The 14,561-nt window shown below is 61.1% G+C and overlaps 2 protein-coding genes across 3 annotated transcripts in view; both read left to right on the forward strand.

Annotated features, from left to right (window-relative positions):
- Positions 1 to 302: 302 nt before the first annotated feature.
- ARTN (artemin) lies at positions 303 to 6,510 on the forward strand. The gene is made up of 4 exons (XM_053985062.1): positions 303 to 461; positions 4,473 to 4,543; positions 4,680 to 4,869; positions 5,243 to 6,510. Exons 2-4 carry the CDS (start codon positions 4,478 to 4,480, stop codon positions 5,677 to 5,679), a joined length of 693 nt encoding a protein of 230 aa, XP_053841037.1. The 5' UTR covers positions 303 to 461; positions 4,473 to 4,477; the 3' UTR covers positions 5,680 to 6,510.
- Positions 6,511 to 6,945: 435 nt separating this feature from the next.
- Positions 6,946 to 14,561, forward strand: part of IPO13 (importin 13) — a 31,530-nt gene continuing 23,914 nt past the window's right edge. Inside the window, exon 1 of one of the 2 annotated variants that reach the window (XM_053985059.1) lies at positions 6,946 to 7,093. In XM_053985059.1, coding sequence (XP_053841034.1) covers positions 7,028 to 7,093 — 66 coding nt within the window. In that variant the 5' untranslated portion in view covers positions 6,946 to 7,027. The remainder of the gene's footprint in view (positions 7,094 to 14,561) is intronic. The other variant, XM_053985060.1, reaches the window with a different exon arrangement.

A 14,561-nucleotide genomic window follows, 5' to 3' on the forward strand; every position in this document is an offset into this window, starting at 1 on the left:
CGGGGTCGGAGCGACCTGGGCGTGCAGCCGTGGCTCGGCCGGCGACCGAGCCGCTGGCCCCGCTCCAGCCAGGGAGTTGCATAAGCCCGGGCAGTAGCGCCGAGGCGGCGGAGCGCCGCCAGGGCAGGTGACACGGCCGGCGGCATAGCGGGGCACGCAGCCCGCCCGGGCGCCCTCGGACCCCGCAGCCATGAGGGCCGGACCCGGGGGGGTTCGCCTGGCCCAGGGCGCGCCCCGGCGATCAGCTCCGGCCAGGGGAGCACGTGTGAAGCGGGGCCGAGCGGAGGCGGCCCCGGGATTTGGCACGTTCGCAAGGAGCACTCGAGAGCCCCGGGATGGACGCGGAGGGGCCCGGGCGGTGACGTAAAGACTCGCACGGGCTCGGCTCGACTCGCCAGCCAGCCCCCATGTCCCCGGGGCCAGCGGCGGCCCCGGCGGAGGGAGGCAGGGCGGCGGCAGAGGTAAGGAGCCCGGTGGCGGGCGGCCCAGCCGAGGAGGACCGTGGCGCGGGGCGCGGGCGGGCGGGATACCGGACTCCTCCTCCGGCGCGGCCGGACACGAACGCCAGGCACACCGGTGACCCGAGTCAGCTCGGGATGCTTGGGACGCCGGCCGGTCCCGCCGCTGCCGGGATGGCCCTGACCTTACCCGACAACCCATCCCCGCCGGATCCCCACGTGTGCAAGGGGTTCCCCGCGAGGCTCTGCCCTCCGACGCGGGGCGTGGGGTCCCCATGGGGCTCTGCTCCCGGAGCGCTCCGGGAAGGGCTGAACCCTTTTCCGAGGGTGTCCGTGTGTCCATCCTGGTAGCGCTGTGATCGGGCTGTCGGGGCAGGAAGCACCGATCACGGGGCGTCCGTCCGTCCAGGCTGCGGGTCCGCCTGCCCGGGGGTCGGCCGACGGGCAGGTGGCGGTAGCGGGGGTCGGCTGCCTGCGGGGGTCCCGGTGCTGTTCCCGGCGGGTGCGAGTTTCCGCGGGAGCTCGGAGGCGGTGCGGATCACGGCAAGAGCCGGTGCTGAAGCGAGTTGGGCTGTGGCTCCTGCTGCTGGCGGGATTCCGGTGCCCTCCTGATCCCGGTGCGGTCCAGGCGCCCGTGCGGGTCGGAGTCCCGGTGCCACTACGTGCGGATCGGGGTGCCGGTTGGTATCCTGGTGCCAGTGTGAGCCGGGGTCCTGGTGCCGGTGCCCGCCCCGCCGGTCAGGTGACGGTGGCTGGAATTTGACACCGGTAGCGACGACGGGAGCGGGATGGAGCCGCCGGTGCCCCGCACTGCGCGTCCGCCTGCCGCCGCTGCCACCGCACCCCTAGGCGCAGCGGGAGCGGCACCGGGAGCAGCGGCGGGAGTCGGTGCCGGCGGGGCAGCGCCGGCCCCCGCCAGCGCCCCGCCCCGGCGCAGCGGCGGCGGGCGGCGGGGGGCGGCGGGGAACGGAGGCGATGCGGGGCAGCGGCGGCCCGGGGGATGGTCCCCACCGCGGGCACGGTGAGTGCGGGCCGGGGTGGCGGGCGACAGCGCCCGCCCCAGCCTGCCGGCGGCCCCGACTCTCGGCGGAGGCTCGTACCGGGACTACGGGGGGGACGAGGGGAACCCGCTTCGCCGCCCACCTCCCGGCAATACTCGCGGGTCGGTGAGGGGTCTCGGGCCGCCTCCGGGCGAGTCTTCCCCGTTCGGCTACCGGGGTGCCGAGCCCGACCCGGCGGCGGGAAGCGCTGGGGGCCGCGGCGGGGCCGGGGTTCCTTGCCGGGGCGGGGACAGGCGGCACCCCGCTGCGGGCGCCCGAGGGGCACGGGGACGGACTCTCCCGCCTCTTCCCTGGGCTGCCGCCCGGCCCGTTGGGCACGTCGGACAGGTGTGCTCCCCGGGCGGTGGGCAGGCGAGAGGCAAGGGGCGGGGGTACCCTATGCCCCCCGGCTCTGCTGTCCCTGAATTGGGGCCGAGTTTGGTCTCTGCCGCGTGTCCGAGCCCAGTCTTCTAAGGCTTTGCGGGACGGGTGCCCCCTCCTCATCATACGTGGGGGTGATTTCTGACCCCCATCACTTCTTCTACCACGGTCAGCACGGAGGGATGCAGGGCCTCCGCCGATGCCCGCAGGTGCCCGAAGGGGTCTCTGGGCATCCCCCCGTGCTTCCAGGTGGGACCCGCGCCTGCAGGGCTGACACGGTTACTCCGAGAGCCCGCGCACCGCGGGCCTGGGGCACCCGCTAGGCCCGCGTGGATGCACTTCGCGAGTGTCTGCTGCCTCCCCCGGGGCCTGCTGCAGCCACGGGACATCCTCCCTCAGGGTCCCGTGCACAGGGTAGGCAGCGGGGCTCTCGCCGGGCTCTGCACGAGTGAGTGCGAGGTGGCTTGCTCAGGGATTGCATCAATATTGCTGTTGTTTAGCCCCGGGCGGGGGACACATGTGGCGGGGTCCAGACAGGTGCTCACATGGATGGGCTCAGTTCCGACCCTGGGAAAAAAACCCTCCTGTGTCTATGAATCGCCCGGCAGGGCTCTGGCAGCCGTGTATGGGGCAGATCCAGACAGATTTCCCCGTACGGGACATGGGGATCTGCTGTGGAGTGTGCAGGTCTGGCACCCCCGCGGGGTGCCCAGGTGCTCGGCTCAGCCCTGCCCTCGCTGGACGAAAGCTAATGCCGAGCGGGGCTGCGGGGTGGGCTGCGGTCCTGCGCGCTCGAGGAGCTGCCCCGTGGACGGGGCCCCGACTCTGAGAAGGCACTGGTTGTGTTAGTCCGTCGCTTCGGCTCTGGGGCTCCCGGTGGCGAAGGGAGGCTGCCCTCGCTCGGCGCCCCGCCGGCAGCGCCGCCGCTGCAGAGTTCGGGGCCGTGCTGCCGCCGGACGGGAGAAGCCTGAATTGCACCGGCTGATGCGTCCCGTCCCGTCCCGTCCCGTCCCGTCCCGTCCCCCGTCCTCTTCCTATCCCGTCCCCCCGATGCTGGAGCCGAGGGACCTTAGCGGGGCGGCCGGTCGCGGAAGCGAGGACAGGGGACTCCGTCCCTTTCCAGCAGGGCGCGGGACCCTCGCCTGGCCCCGCCGGAGGTGCCAGCCTGGGAAATCCATGACCTGGCGGCAGCGGCTGGCGTGGGGCCACGGGCCACCACGGGAGCGAAGTGCAGCGTGGGCTGTGTTTGGCCAGGCTGTGGCGGCTGGGGGGGCCGGTGCGAGCCCTGTCGGCACCGGGGGCGCATCCCGCCTGGTGCACGGCCCCTAGAGGGGACACATGGGCCTGGCAGCGCCCACTACAGACCCGTGTCACAGGGTGGACAGTGCAGGGTGGCATCAGATTCCACAACTAGGACTTGGGGACCATCCCCTGAGATGCTAGAGGGACTGGAAGAAATTATTTTTTCTTGTCTCAGCAGTGCCCAGACATGTGCTTTCACTTTTTTTTTGGTCAGGAGCGCTCTCCTCAGCATGTCCCCATCCCCTGTTGCTTCCTTTGCCATGGAAAGGCAAAGGGCATGCCATGCTGGGGCAAAGCTGAAATCATAGAGGGGATGGAGGAACTCCTGAATGCAGAATGTCACTAAGCTCCAAGGGGACAGTCCCATCCTGAGAGACAGAATATGCAGAAGATGGGACAAGGAAGTTACAACCCCTTTTGGAACCACTTCTAAAGCCCTTCAAAGCCAGGGTATCCTAGCTTTGGACACTGGGGCACCCCTGCACTGTGGGGAGGAGCTGGGGAAGGAGGCAAAGATGTGACTGCAGATGGGAGTTGCCCCAGCACCTCCTGGCAAACATTGCTCCCCTGAGACCATGCTTGCTGCTTTGCTGGGACCATGCACAGGAGGGATGCAGTGCCTTTCTGCATGCCAGGGCAGTGGATGCCAAGCTGTGGTGTTGGGGTGAATGACTCAGTGAGCCCAGCATGGTGCTCCATACTCTGCTATGTCCCCACAAGACCTGTCTGAGCATCCTGCCCCTTGCAATCCCACTCATCCAGGCTGCTTGGGGGTTGCACATCCCAGCTTGGCACAGGCAGCAGCCTGGGGAGCCAGTGTAGGGCCAAGGGGTGGCTGCACCCAAGGACCCTGTGCTAATGGATTTGGAGTTTCCAAGGTCAGGCTCCCACTGTGAGCAAGAAAAACATTCCCAGGGAAGGGCCATGGGAAAGGGCCCCCCTGCGCAGCACTCCCAACCCCAGCCGCTGCCTCACAGCCCAGCCTGGCATCCCAGGCTGTTCACACAAGGACACAGCTGTATTGCCCCTGAGGAGACGTGCTGTACAAAGGCTGGGTTGCCCAAGCTGCCCGGTCTCCTGGGTGTTCAGTGTGGTGAGGATGCCTGGCTATGCCAGGAGAGGAGAGGGGTAGGGGTGGGCTGTGAACGGGGTGCAGGAGGTGTTGTGAGGTTCTGGGGGGCGAAGGAGGGGGTGGCATGCTTGGCCAGGGCAGGAGGCATGTGCCAACTCCCAGCCAGCCAGCTCTATACCTACCGTGTGTGGGCCCTGACCCCAACCTCTGTACTTGCAGCTAGCATGGACCAGCAACAGGGGCCACCAGAGCGAAGGCCTGCAGGACCTGCCACGCACTTGCAGCCCAAGGTGAGCCCAGGTCTGTCTGGCTGCAATGGCCAGGACTACATGACCCCATCCCCACCCATCCCCAGCTCGTGGAGCCTCATTCCTGGTGTGGGGACCCTGGTCAGGGCTGACCCTGCTGTGCTGTGATTCGTTGCAGGAGGGGACACTGTGGGGATTCTTTGCCATCCTGTCACTGCTGGCTGGGCTGGCCACAGGCACCCTGCGAACACCACACTGCAACGAGACGCTGGACGCAGCCCCCACGCCACGGGGCATGGCCACTGCCAGCCTGTCTGTGGAGGATGGTGTGGAGGCACCACTTGCTGCTGCCTGGAGCCAGCTGTACGGTGTGTTTTGGGACAGGCCCCCCGCCTGGGCATGGTAGTCCTGTGTGTGGGGCATGGGCAGGTTGGGAGCTACTGTGGGGAGCCCCAGCCTGTGTGGGGCTGTGGCTGCACTATAGGGCTGGGCTGAGGGGATCTCAACACAGGGGGCCCTGAGCTTCATGCTGGGCATGTGGCAGAGCCCTAGAAATTAGAAGATGAGAAGATTCTTGGCTGGAAGGATCTTCCCACACACTCATGCATCCTCTCAGGCACCAGCCATCGCCATGGTGGGTGATCAGGAGGGATCTGTAGGTCACAGCAGGGATCAGCAGGCTCAGAAGGAGGGCGATAGGTGCAGGATAGGTCATGACAGCACCATCTCCTCCATGTGCAGGGGACAACGCGACAACAGGTATCCCAGGCACCGGAGAGCTGGCGGAGGACCTGCTGCTGCGTGCTGAGCGCTCACCGCCAGGTGCCAGCAAAGCCAAAAAGGCCGGGGGGAAATCCCCACGGCGCACCCGTGGGCGCAACTGCCACATCCGCAACCTGATGGTGAAGGTGCGTGACCTGGGCCTGGGCTTCAACTCGGACGAGATCGTGCTCTTCAAGTACTGCAGCGGGTCCTGCCACCGGGCACGCAGCAACTATGACCTGACGCTGGGCAGCCTGCTGCGGCAGCAGCTCATCGCCCCGGGGCCACAGGAGCGGGTCCTCAGCCATCCCTGCTGCCGACCCACCCGCTATGAGGCTGTCTCCTTCATGGATGTGGAGAACACATGGCAGACAGTGGAGAAGCTCTCAGCAGCTGAGTGCAGCTGTATTGGCTGAGGAAGGGGCCGCTGGCTTGGCTCCAACTCGACACATGCCGACAGACTCCAGCTTACCACATGCAGTGGCACTGTTGCTCCGAACAAGGGTTTGGCAGAGGCTGGTGCCCCTGTTATTACGTGGCCACAAAAAACTGAGGTGAGATGGAGTCATGACTGAGGTGTGGGTGGCCAAGCCCGCTCCTGCTCAGTGCCAAGCAGCTGGTGCCAGCGGCTACATGGGGTCCTGCCCAGGTGCCCTGGCTCGGCCCTGGGAGATGAGCTGAAGAGAGTATGGACCATCCGTATCACTCCCAAGGGTCTGCCAGCCCAGTGTCCATCAGCAGCACTCCTGCACCTGTGCTCCAGGGGACAAGCATCACCCAAGCTTCAGAGGGGGCAAAACCTCCCTGTCCCCTCGGGCACCCTGGGGTCAGTGGTGCAGGGAAGGGGTGTCCCTGAGGGCAGGGATGCAGTGGGGCCAATTTGCACCAGAGTGGAGTGGGGGGTCTGCACCCGGACCAGCAGCAGCCCCTAGTATCTGCAGGGTGTTCGGTCATAGACACCCATTGGGACCCCCACCCCTGCTTGGTTCCCAGGGTAGTGGCAGGGTCCCCCCGCTGCTCCGTGGTGCTGTGGCACTAAACTATTTATTACTCTAAATTATTTATTTATTGTTCTCGAGCGGCAGCTCCTATTTATGACTTTGGGCCCCCAGCGGCCGGGTGTAATTTAACCCCAGCGCTGCACTGAAGCCCTGGGCAGCGCCCCGTGCACCCCGCACCCTTTTTCTATTATTTGTAAAATTTGAGGGATAAACTCTATTTTTGTACAGTCGCCTTTTCCTGTAGCAATAAAGCGATGGGCTGCGCGTCCAAGCCCTGCGTGTGCCCGTGATGGGGACGGGGACGGGGACGCCCCTGAGGTGGCAGCGGGAGGTTGCGGAACGGTGCTGCGGGCGGCTCCCGCCGGCACTGCCCGCCCCGCGCGCGGGGAGCGGTGCCGGTGCGCGGTGCTCGTGCGCGGTGCCCGTTCCCGGTGCCCGTTCCCGGTGCCCGGCAGGGGACGCGCGTGGGCCGGGACTACCGCTCCCGGCGTGCGGCGCGGCGCTGCGGCAGGTCCTGGGCTGCCCGGCCGCGCCTGCGGGGCCGGGGGGAGAGGCGAGGCGGGGCCGGAGAGAAGCGGAGCGGGGCGCTGGGGCTGCTCGGGGAGTCCCGCGGGCGCCTCCCGGCCCGACCGCCGCGCCGAGCCGCGCCGCCCCGGTGCCGCCGCCCCCGTCGAGGCGGGGAGGCGGGTCCCGCCGCGATGCGGCTGCCCGTGCGCCGCCGCTGTCGCCCGCCCGCCGCCGCCTCCTGAGCGCCGCCGCAGCCATGGAGCGGAGGGCGGAGGCGCCGCCGCCGCAGGGCCTCGACTTCACCGTGGAGAACGTGGAGAAGGTGAGCGAACGCCGCCGGCCCACCGGTGGCCGTGGCGGGGCGGGGGGGGCTCGGCGGCGGGATGCTGATGGTGCCGCGGTGCTGCGGGGGATGCGGCTCGGGGAGCGGGGGGGCACCTGCTCGGCGGTGCCGGGCCCGGCGAGGGCGGCGGGCGGCGTCCCCTGTGCCTGCCCGCCGTGCCGCTGCCGGGGTCCGGAACGTGGGGCTGGAGGGGGACCCGCCGGGGCAGCCCGGGAGGGAAAATGATGTGGCAGGAATGGGAGCAGAAGGGAGGGGTAGTGTGTGTTTCTGACTGGCGTCCTCTAGGTCGCCAGCTGCAGCGCTGGGCAGGGAGAGCCCACGGGTCTGATCCTGACTACTGAACCAGCTGCATCAATGTGAAGCCCATTTTCTGTGTCTCCATTAGACAGGGAAGGAAGGAACTTCTGCCAGGTGCTGGGAATTATTGGGTATTACGGTTGCGAAAAGCCTTCAGTGCGTGGATGGCCCACTGATACCTTTCTAAACCAGGAATCCAACCCCTTTGCTCCTGCTGAAGCTCAAGGTCTTTCAAAGTATCTGCAGGGCAGCAGGAGTGAGGCTGATTGCTGAAATCTGGGATCCAGGGAATGGCCACGGTAAACCAAGGCCTGCTGGCATGACACTGCTGCTGGGATGAGCTCTGAGCAGCTGATGTGTGACTTGGGGTTCATCACAGACACTAAAAGGGCACCTCAGTGAGCACACCCAGGAGGGCAGCTGGACAAAAACGTTCCCTTAGTCACCTTGAAGGTGATGGGGGCAGGGCAGCAGAGGATGCATCCCTGAAGGGCAAACAGCAAGTGCATCACTCTTCCACTTACCCTGTAGCCAGACATCCAACAGACATCCATAGCTTGGTCCTCAGACAGTTAGTGGGAATCCCAGTGTCCTCATTTTTCCTCTATAAGAATAGACTGAGATCCTTGCCAAAGCAATACTCATGGGCGTGCTGGTGGGCACATAGAATCATGGAATCATTTAGGTTGGAAAAGACCTCTCAGATCATCATGTCCAATGGTTAGTGCAGCCCTGCTAAGCCCACCACTATGCCATTTCTGAAAGCTTTTCACACCCAACCCTTCCCAGTAGCTTGCCTGGCCTCACAGGAGATGTCAGATCAGGGATGTCAGGTTTGTCACTGGGTGCTGGTTGTCTTTGTGGCTGCAGGTGAGACACAGCCCACCTCTACCAGGGAGAGAGAGCACAGCCAGGGGATTAACTGATGTCTGGAAAATGCTACGTTCATGCAACCTTCTGCAGCTTAATCTGCATACATCCAGGGCTGCTGGATGATTATGCCTCTGACTCCCTTTCTTTTCATCAGACACAAACCGCTCCTTTGTTTGCCCAACAATGAGGCGCACACTTGCCCGGGAAGGGTGGGCAGTGCCAGGGTGGGGGGCACCCAGCGCAGGCTGGGTGAGGTGTGGCTGTGCCGGGAGGCAGCTCATCCTTGCCAAGCTGCTCGGGGTTTAGTCTCCCAGTGCCTGGGAGGAGGCAGAGATGCCCTCTAGGATGCTTCATCTCCCCTCCCCCAGCCTGCCTCTGCCTCTCCTGATCTCTGCAGGCTTTGCCATCTCAGTAGTGTCCTCTGAAGGTGCAGCTGTGGACTGCAGTGGGGCTCTGAGCTGTTGGTGGAGGGCAGCAGCACAGTCCCTAAACAGGGGAAGAGGCATGAGGTGGGATCAGAAAAAAACACAGAGATTCAGCAGCTTAGAGCATTCCTATGTCAGTCTTTTCCAGGAAGGTCTGTGGGGTACAAAGTGAAGGAAGGATGGGCTTTGCTGGGAGTAGGGTTGGTGGGAGCCAGGTGGGTAGAACTGCTTTGTCAGTGGTGATGCAGGCAGATGAGTGATGCTCCTACTGCCCTGAGTTCTTCCACCTGCCAGGTTTTGTGCATGGCTCTATTAATAATACTGAATACTGATTTAAGTCAGGGTTTGACTCCATTCTGAGTCAGTCAGTGATAAGTGCTAGGGTTAGGAACAGCATGAGGAGCTGGTTATGTCATAAATCAGAGGGCTGAAGCCTTTCCAGGTCCCCTGCAGTGGAGGTCATCATGTGTGGCACTTGTAGCTAGGGCAGTCTGGTGAGACTGTGCCTGGCACACTTTTCTGATGGTTTTCGTGGAGAAGATTCTGTCCCTGGAAAATCCTTTTGTACCCCTACTGTTGTTTATTATGCAGTGGGGTTTTGCAGGGCTCTGGATTGCCTGTGTAGCTGAAAAAGATCATTGCTTGTGTTTGTGCATAACCAGTGCCAGAGAGAGACACCTCCAGCTGTGAACAGGGGTTTCAGGGAGGCAAGAGGGTGCAGGTGCTGGAGGCAAGGCCAGCTGACAGGTCTAAAAGCCTGTGGACAGCTGCCAGTTTCAGGTGCTGCACTTCAGGAGCCATCTGAAAGTTGTTCCCTGTATTTTTTTGCTCTGTTTATCCATAGGAAGCTCTCCTGTGGCACAGGAAAGGAGGGGGGCTGCACTGGGGCTGAGCTGTTTTGATAGGGTTACTGTGTCAGCATCCCCCAGTCCTAGCTGACAGCTGCTTGTCTGCTTTTTGTTTTCTTCTGAGCCTGACCTAGATGCTGCTCTGGCTTCAGCACAGCTAGAGCCGGCTGGCATGGCCACACTGTGCTGGGAGTCCGGCAGCTCTGGACTGGTTCTGCTTCCCCTGCATCTGCTGCTGAGTGGGGCTCTGTTGCTGTGTTTGGAAGGGTTGGAGGGAAGGGAAGGCTGGGAAAGCCAAGAGCTTCAGGCTGTGAGAATGCTTAACCTTTCATTGCCTAAATGGGGCAATCTGGTTTGCGACCTGCGTGTGCTTCTGTGTACCCAGGAGCTGTCCCTGGTGTGACTGACAGCTTGGTGCTGGGGTGATGATGAAGATGGATTGCAGATGTTTAGTCCACGCTGCTCTGTCCATCTCAGAGGAGCAGTGCACAAGCAGGACTTGTTCCCTGCAATCTTGGTTTCCCTCAGCACTTAATACTGCAGAATTGGATAGGAGAGGAAGAATGCAAGACCCTCTTCACATGTTCTTAGTGCAGTTGAATCTGCTTCAGCAGTATTGCCCTTTTTGAAACAAGAAAAAAAGACAGTGACATTCCTCCATGAATTTCCCAAGTGCAGGCTCTCGCCCTCTTTTTTTGTCTAATTCCTTCCAGGTCTTTCCTCCCTTGTCCTGCCTCTGATCCTCTGGGGTGTTTGTAATACTCGCTGACGTCTTTTTCCTAGTACATTAGCGGTCTGGCATCTCTGGGCCTTCCAGATTGCAGTGTGCCTCTCTGGAGATGCCTGATGAATGCACAGAGTCTCTCTGGCAGGATGGGTAGGCGGGGTGTCATGGAGCTGACATCCGGAGCCTACTGCAATGGGAGAAGGATGGCTTTGATCACTGCTCCTCCGAGATGCTGAGCCTCGGGGATGTGGCAGCTGCTGGGGCTGCTTTCTGCCCAGGAGGATGGCGAGGAGAAATCAAGTGCATCTGGTTTCTTTGGAAGGCTATTGCCTGTCTTCAGAAACCTGATCAAGAGAATCACAAATACTCGAGGGTGAGGGAATGGCATCCTCTGTCTGGTAGTGGATCGACTACTCAGTCCTTAGAGGCAGCCTGCACCTGTGAGATGTGGCAGCCACACCAGGGATGGTAAGCTTAGGAGGAGACATTCCTCCAGAACTGAGGGAAGCAAGGAGTCACCTTGTTACATGTTTAAGCAAATGTTCTTGCAGAAGCAGATTCCAGCCAGAGCCAACCTTGGCTGAACACATGGCTCCTTCCTGTGATGTGGTGGTGATGGGATGAGAGGGCAGCATCTTGTTGTGCACTGCTGGTCTGAGCTCCAGCAAGGGCCATCGCTGGAGCCTCACCTCAGCTGTAATGTATTATGGCACAGGAATGGATGGGATTGGTACCTGGGCTCCAGCAGAAATTCCTCTCTCAAATTGCTTGTGTACTCCATCATGGAACTGTTGGGTAGAAGCAAGGGATAGTGGACAGGTGTGTTTGGCTCACCCTTGTAACTCATCCTGGGCTTTGCATCTGCAGGGTTTCTCTCTGGTTCTGCTCACCTTTTGCATTTTCAGGCTCCTGCCCACTCTTGCTGGGGGCGTATGTGTGTCCCACAGCCCCTGTCCCTGCTGGGGACCACCCCGTGCTCTGCAGAGGGTCGATGGCATTGGAGCAGTGGGAGTGATGCCAAAGCTGCTGAGCAGTGTCTGGGCTGCAGCCTATTCTGGACAGCCGAGGACTTGGTGTGGGCAAGCTGGGCTCAAAGAGGGGCTTCAGAGTGGCAGCACTTTTATTAGGAGAGGGGAGAAAAACCCTTTTCTTTCAGACTGCTGGCAAAATGTGGGTCCTTGAGCAGGAGCAGCATGCCTGGCGGCACACAGGCAGCTTTATTTTGCATCCATTTGCTATCCTCGGCAGGCTGCCGCCTTCCCAGGGCGCTGGCTGCTCAGCCTGCCCCACTGGGGCCGGGGGGGCCAGCTGCTGCAGGCAGGGGGAGGCAGGGATGATGTTCCCTTCACTTGGCAGAGCCAGGATAATGGCTGTGCTGTTGCAGGCCTGGAGCACTGACGGTGCGAGTGCGTTCAAGTAGAAAGGACAGCGAGAGACTGCAGCGGAGACATCCCGGGGGTCCTGCTGGAAGGAGGCTGGTGGTTGCCAAGGGGCCGTGGCCACTGCTGCCCCCGCCATGCCGTGGCTGTGGGCATGCTACAAGGAGCAGAGCAGGAATATATTTTGCAGCTTTCTGTTTCCCCAGCTGCGATGCAGACCTCACTCAGGGCTGTACCTGCTGTCAGTTCTGTGTGCTCAAGCAGACTGGCCCTTGGAGGGCAGCTGTCTCCCCATGGAGTCCCCAAGAACAGGAGGCAGCACAACACTCCTGCTCTGGGATCAGAGCCGTGTGTCTGAGGCTCATCTTGTCACCCCATAATGGCATGGACACAACACCTCTCTGCAGGGTACCCCGTGTTAATGTATTTACGCAGTGCAGTGAAGGAGACAGCCTGCTGGCACTGGGCTCTCTGCAGAAGCTCTGAAGGGTGAGCTGGGGGCTCTGGGCTTTTAGCAGATCCTCTTCTCTTGCTCTACCTGGGTGCAGCCTAAGATCAGGTGCCTCTGCTTGCTCTCCTTGGACTGCTCCCATTCCACCTGACAAAGGAACCAGCATGGGATCTCTGACCCATGTCTTTTGGGCAGGCTGCCCTGCACCAGAGCCGTTTACCTGAGGGGCTGATGTTTCTCCAGTGGCTAAAGCCTGACTGAGGCTTTGATCACAGCTTTTTAGAGCAGGGAAGAGCCATCCTAATAAGCTAGATTTTCAGCCAAGCAGAGCTGATGTTGGAGAAGGCTCCTTCCCTGGCCAAAGGGCATAGCTGACAGCGGGCTGTTTACCAGCTCTCACATTACAGGTCTAATTGTGGAGAAGGCAGGTCTGGTGTCAGCCACCCGTTCAAATTGGAATGCACAAAGCCTCCCTGTTAGATGTCACCCAATTTCATGCCTTCTGCTTCTCCCTCTTGGCGCTAATGAGTTCCCCTTGTCATCTCCAGTGCTTCCTAATGGGCCCCAGGGTGCTGGCCAGGGTGGTCAGACGAAAGTCTAACAGCAGCCGATGCTGGTGCCTGGTCTGGCATGAGGTCGGGCAGTGTCTCCTCACTGAGGAGGAGCATGCTGGGTGTTCACATGCCATTCTGCAGGGCATGGGGTCTTGCAGTCTGCTGCCCCATGCTCTCAGCAGAGGATGGTACTCAGCTGATGTGCGTGGTAGGCCAGGGAGTCTGCTCCCAGGGGTTTCTCCTGCTGCTTTGAGCTTAGTTTGGATGGGCCCAGTATTTATGCCTTGGAGGTCTTCTGGAAGGGTCTCCATGTTGTGTAGAGTACTGGATGGGGTGTGCTGGGGCACGTGCTGCCTTTCCACCTGATGTTGTGCATGCAGGCAGGAACAGCCATGCTTTTTTCAGGAGCCACCACAACTGATCCCCTTCCAGACAGAGTGCTTGCAAAAGGGGGCTGAGATAGTGAGCAGCTGCTTTTTTCCAGAATATTCATCTGACTTCCAACAGCTTGTAGCATGAGCTTTCGCCATTAACTTTGCTTCCATCCTCTGAATTTTTTTGTGTAGTTGGTAGACTTTTTCATCTTGCCACTCACCTTCTCACCCATGCTGGAGGCTCCAGCATTTCTCTGGGGACCTTTGCTGAAAATCTCCCCAGACTCCCTGCAGGAGGAGCAGGAGGAACAGGGCTCTGAGCTGGTGTTGCTGGGCATGGATGTGACGGTGAGGAGTGCACACAGGTGAAATGTGAGGGATGCAGGCAAGGTGCTGAAATGGTGGTGATGGGAGAGCTGTCCACGTATCTAGAAAGCTGGCCCTGCCTGGGAAACCCAGCCAACTGCTCACTGTTCCTCTTAATGCAGGGGTAGTAACATGTCCCCAGCACAAGTGTTGAGTGGAGCAGCTATGATAGTGCTCCCTCTTTGCCATTGTTACAATGCAGCAGCCGGCATTTTTTAGCAGAGCCACTGCTGGAGTCTCTGATGGCGCTGCATGCAGGATGTGTGTGTGCTGGAGGTGTGTGCAGGATGTGTGTGTGTGCAGGATGTGTGTGTGTGTGCAGGATATGTGTGTGTGCTGGAGGTGTGTGCAGGATATGTGTGCGTGCAGGATAGGTGTGTGTGCAGGATAGGTGTGTGTGCTGGAGGTGTGTGCAGGATATGTGTGTGTGTGCAGGATATGTGTGTGTGTGCAGGATAGGTATGTGTGCAGGATATGTGTGTGTGCTGGAGGCGTGTGCAGGGCTGGTACCTGCTTGCACCTCAGCTTCATGTTGGGCTTTTCCTGATTGCTCTCTCTTCTCCCTTCAGTTGGATGATCTGGCAGCACCAGAGGCTGCTGGCTTGAAGCAGATCCCATTGGCAGGATCAGGCCAAGCCAGGCAGCCCCAGCCAGGCAGAGGATGAGCCCTCAGCTGCTTCCCAGCAGGCAGACTGTGTTTGCCAACCCCTGCTCTGCTGCCCTGCCATGGTCCCAGTCACCTGTGGTGCTGTGCAAGTCTTGCCCTGCATGTACATTGCTCCTGGGGCTCACTGTGGTGTGCCTGGAGCGTGCACAGTGCCATGCCTTGCCCAGCAGTTTCCCTGATGTGAGACTGGCATGCAGCAGCTCCGTGGCCAGCACAGGTGAGCAGCTGGGGAGCTTGTGGGTCAGGAACCCAACGCTGTGGGCCAGGGGATGTGTCCATCCTGCACACATGGTGAGGTCTGTGTTTTACAAAGTTTGTGCAGGTTTAGAGGTTAGGGCTCCTGTGTGCACATTGTGCCTTGTAATATATGATGCGTAGGGATTTTGTTCAGCCCACAATTTTGTAAGCAGTAACACCATTCAAAATAGAAGAAATAAATTCATTAGGAAGTGCATGGAGATGTAAAAATAGAGGTTGGGAAGAGGT

This window comes from Vidua macroura, chromosome 9 (genome assembly GCF_024509145.1).
Source record: "Vidua macroura isolate BioBank_ID:100142 chromosome 9, ASM2450914v1, whole genome shotgun sequence".
In the NCBI taxonomy this organism is placed as follows: Eukaryota; Metazoa; Chordata; class Aves; order Passeriformes; family Viduidae; genus Vidua; species Vidua macroura.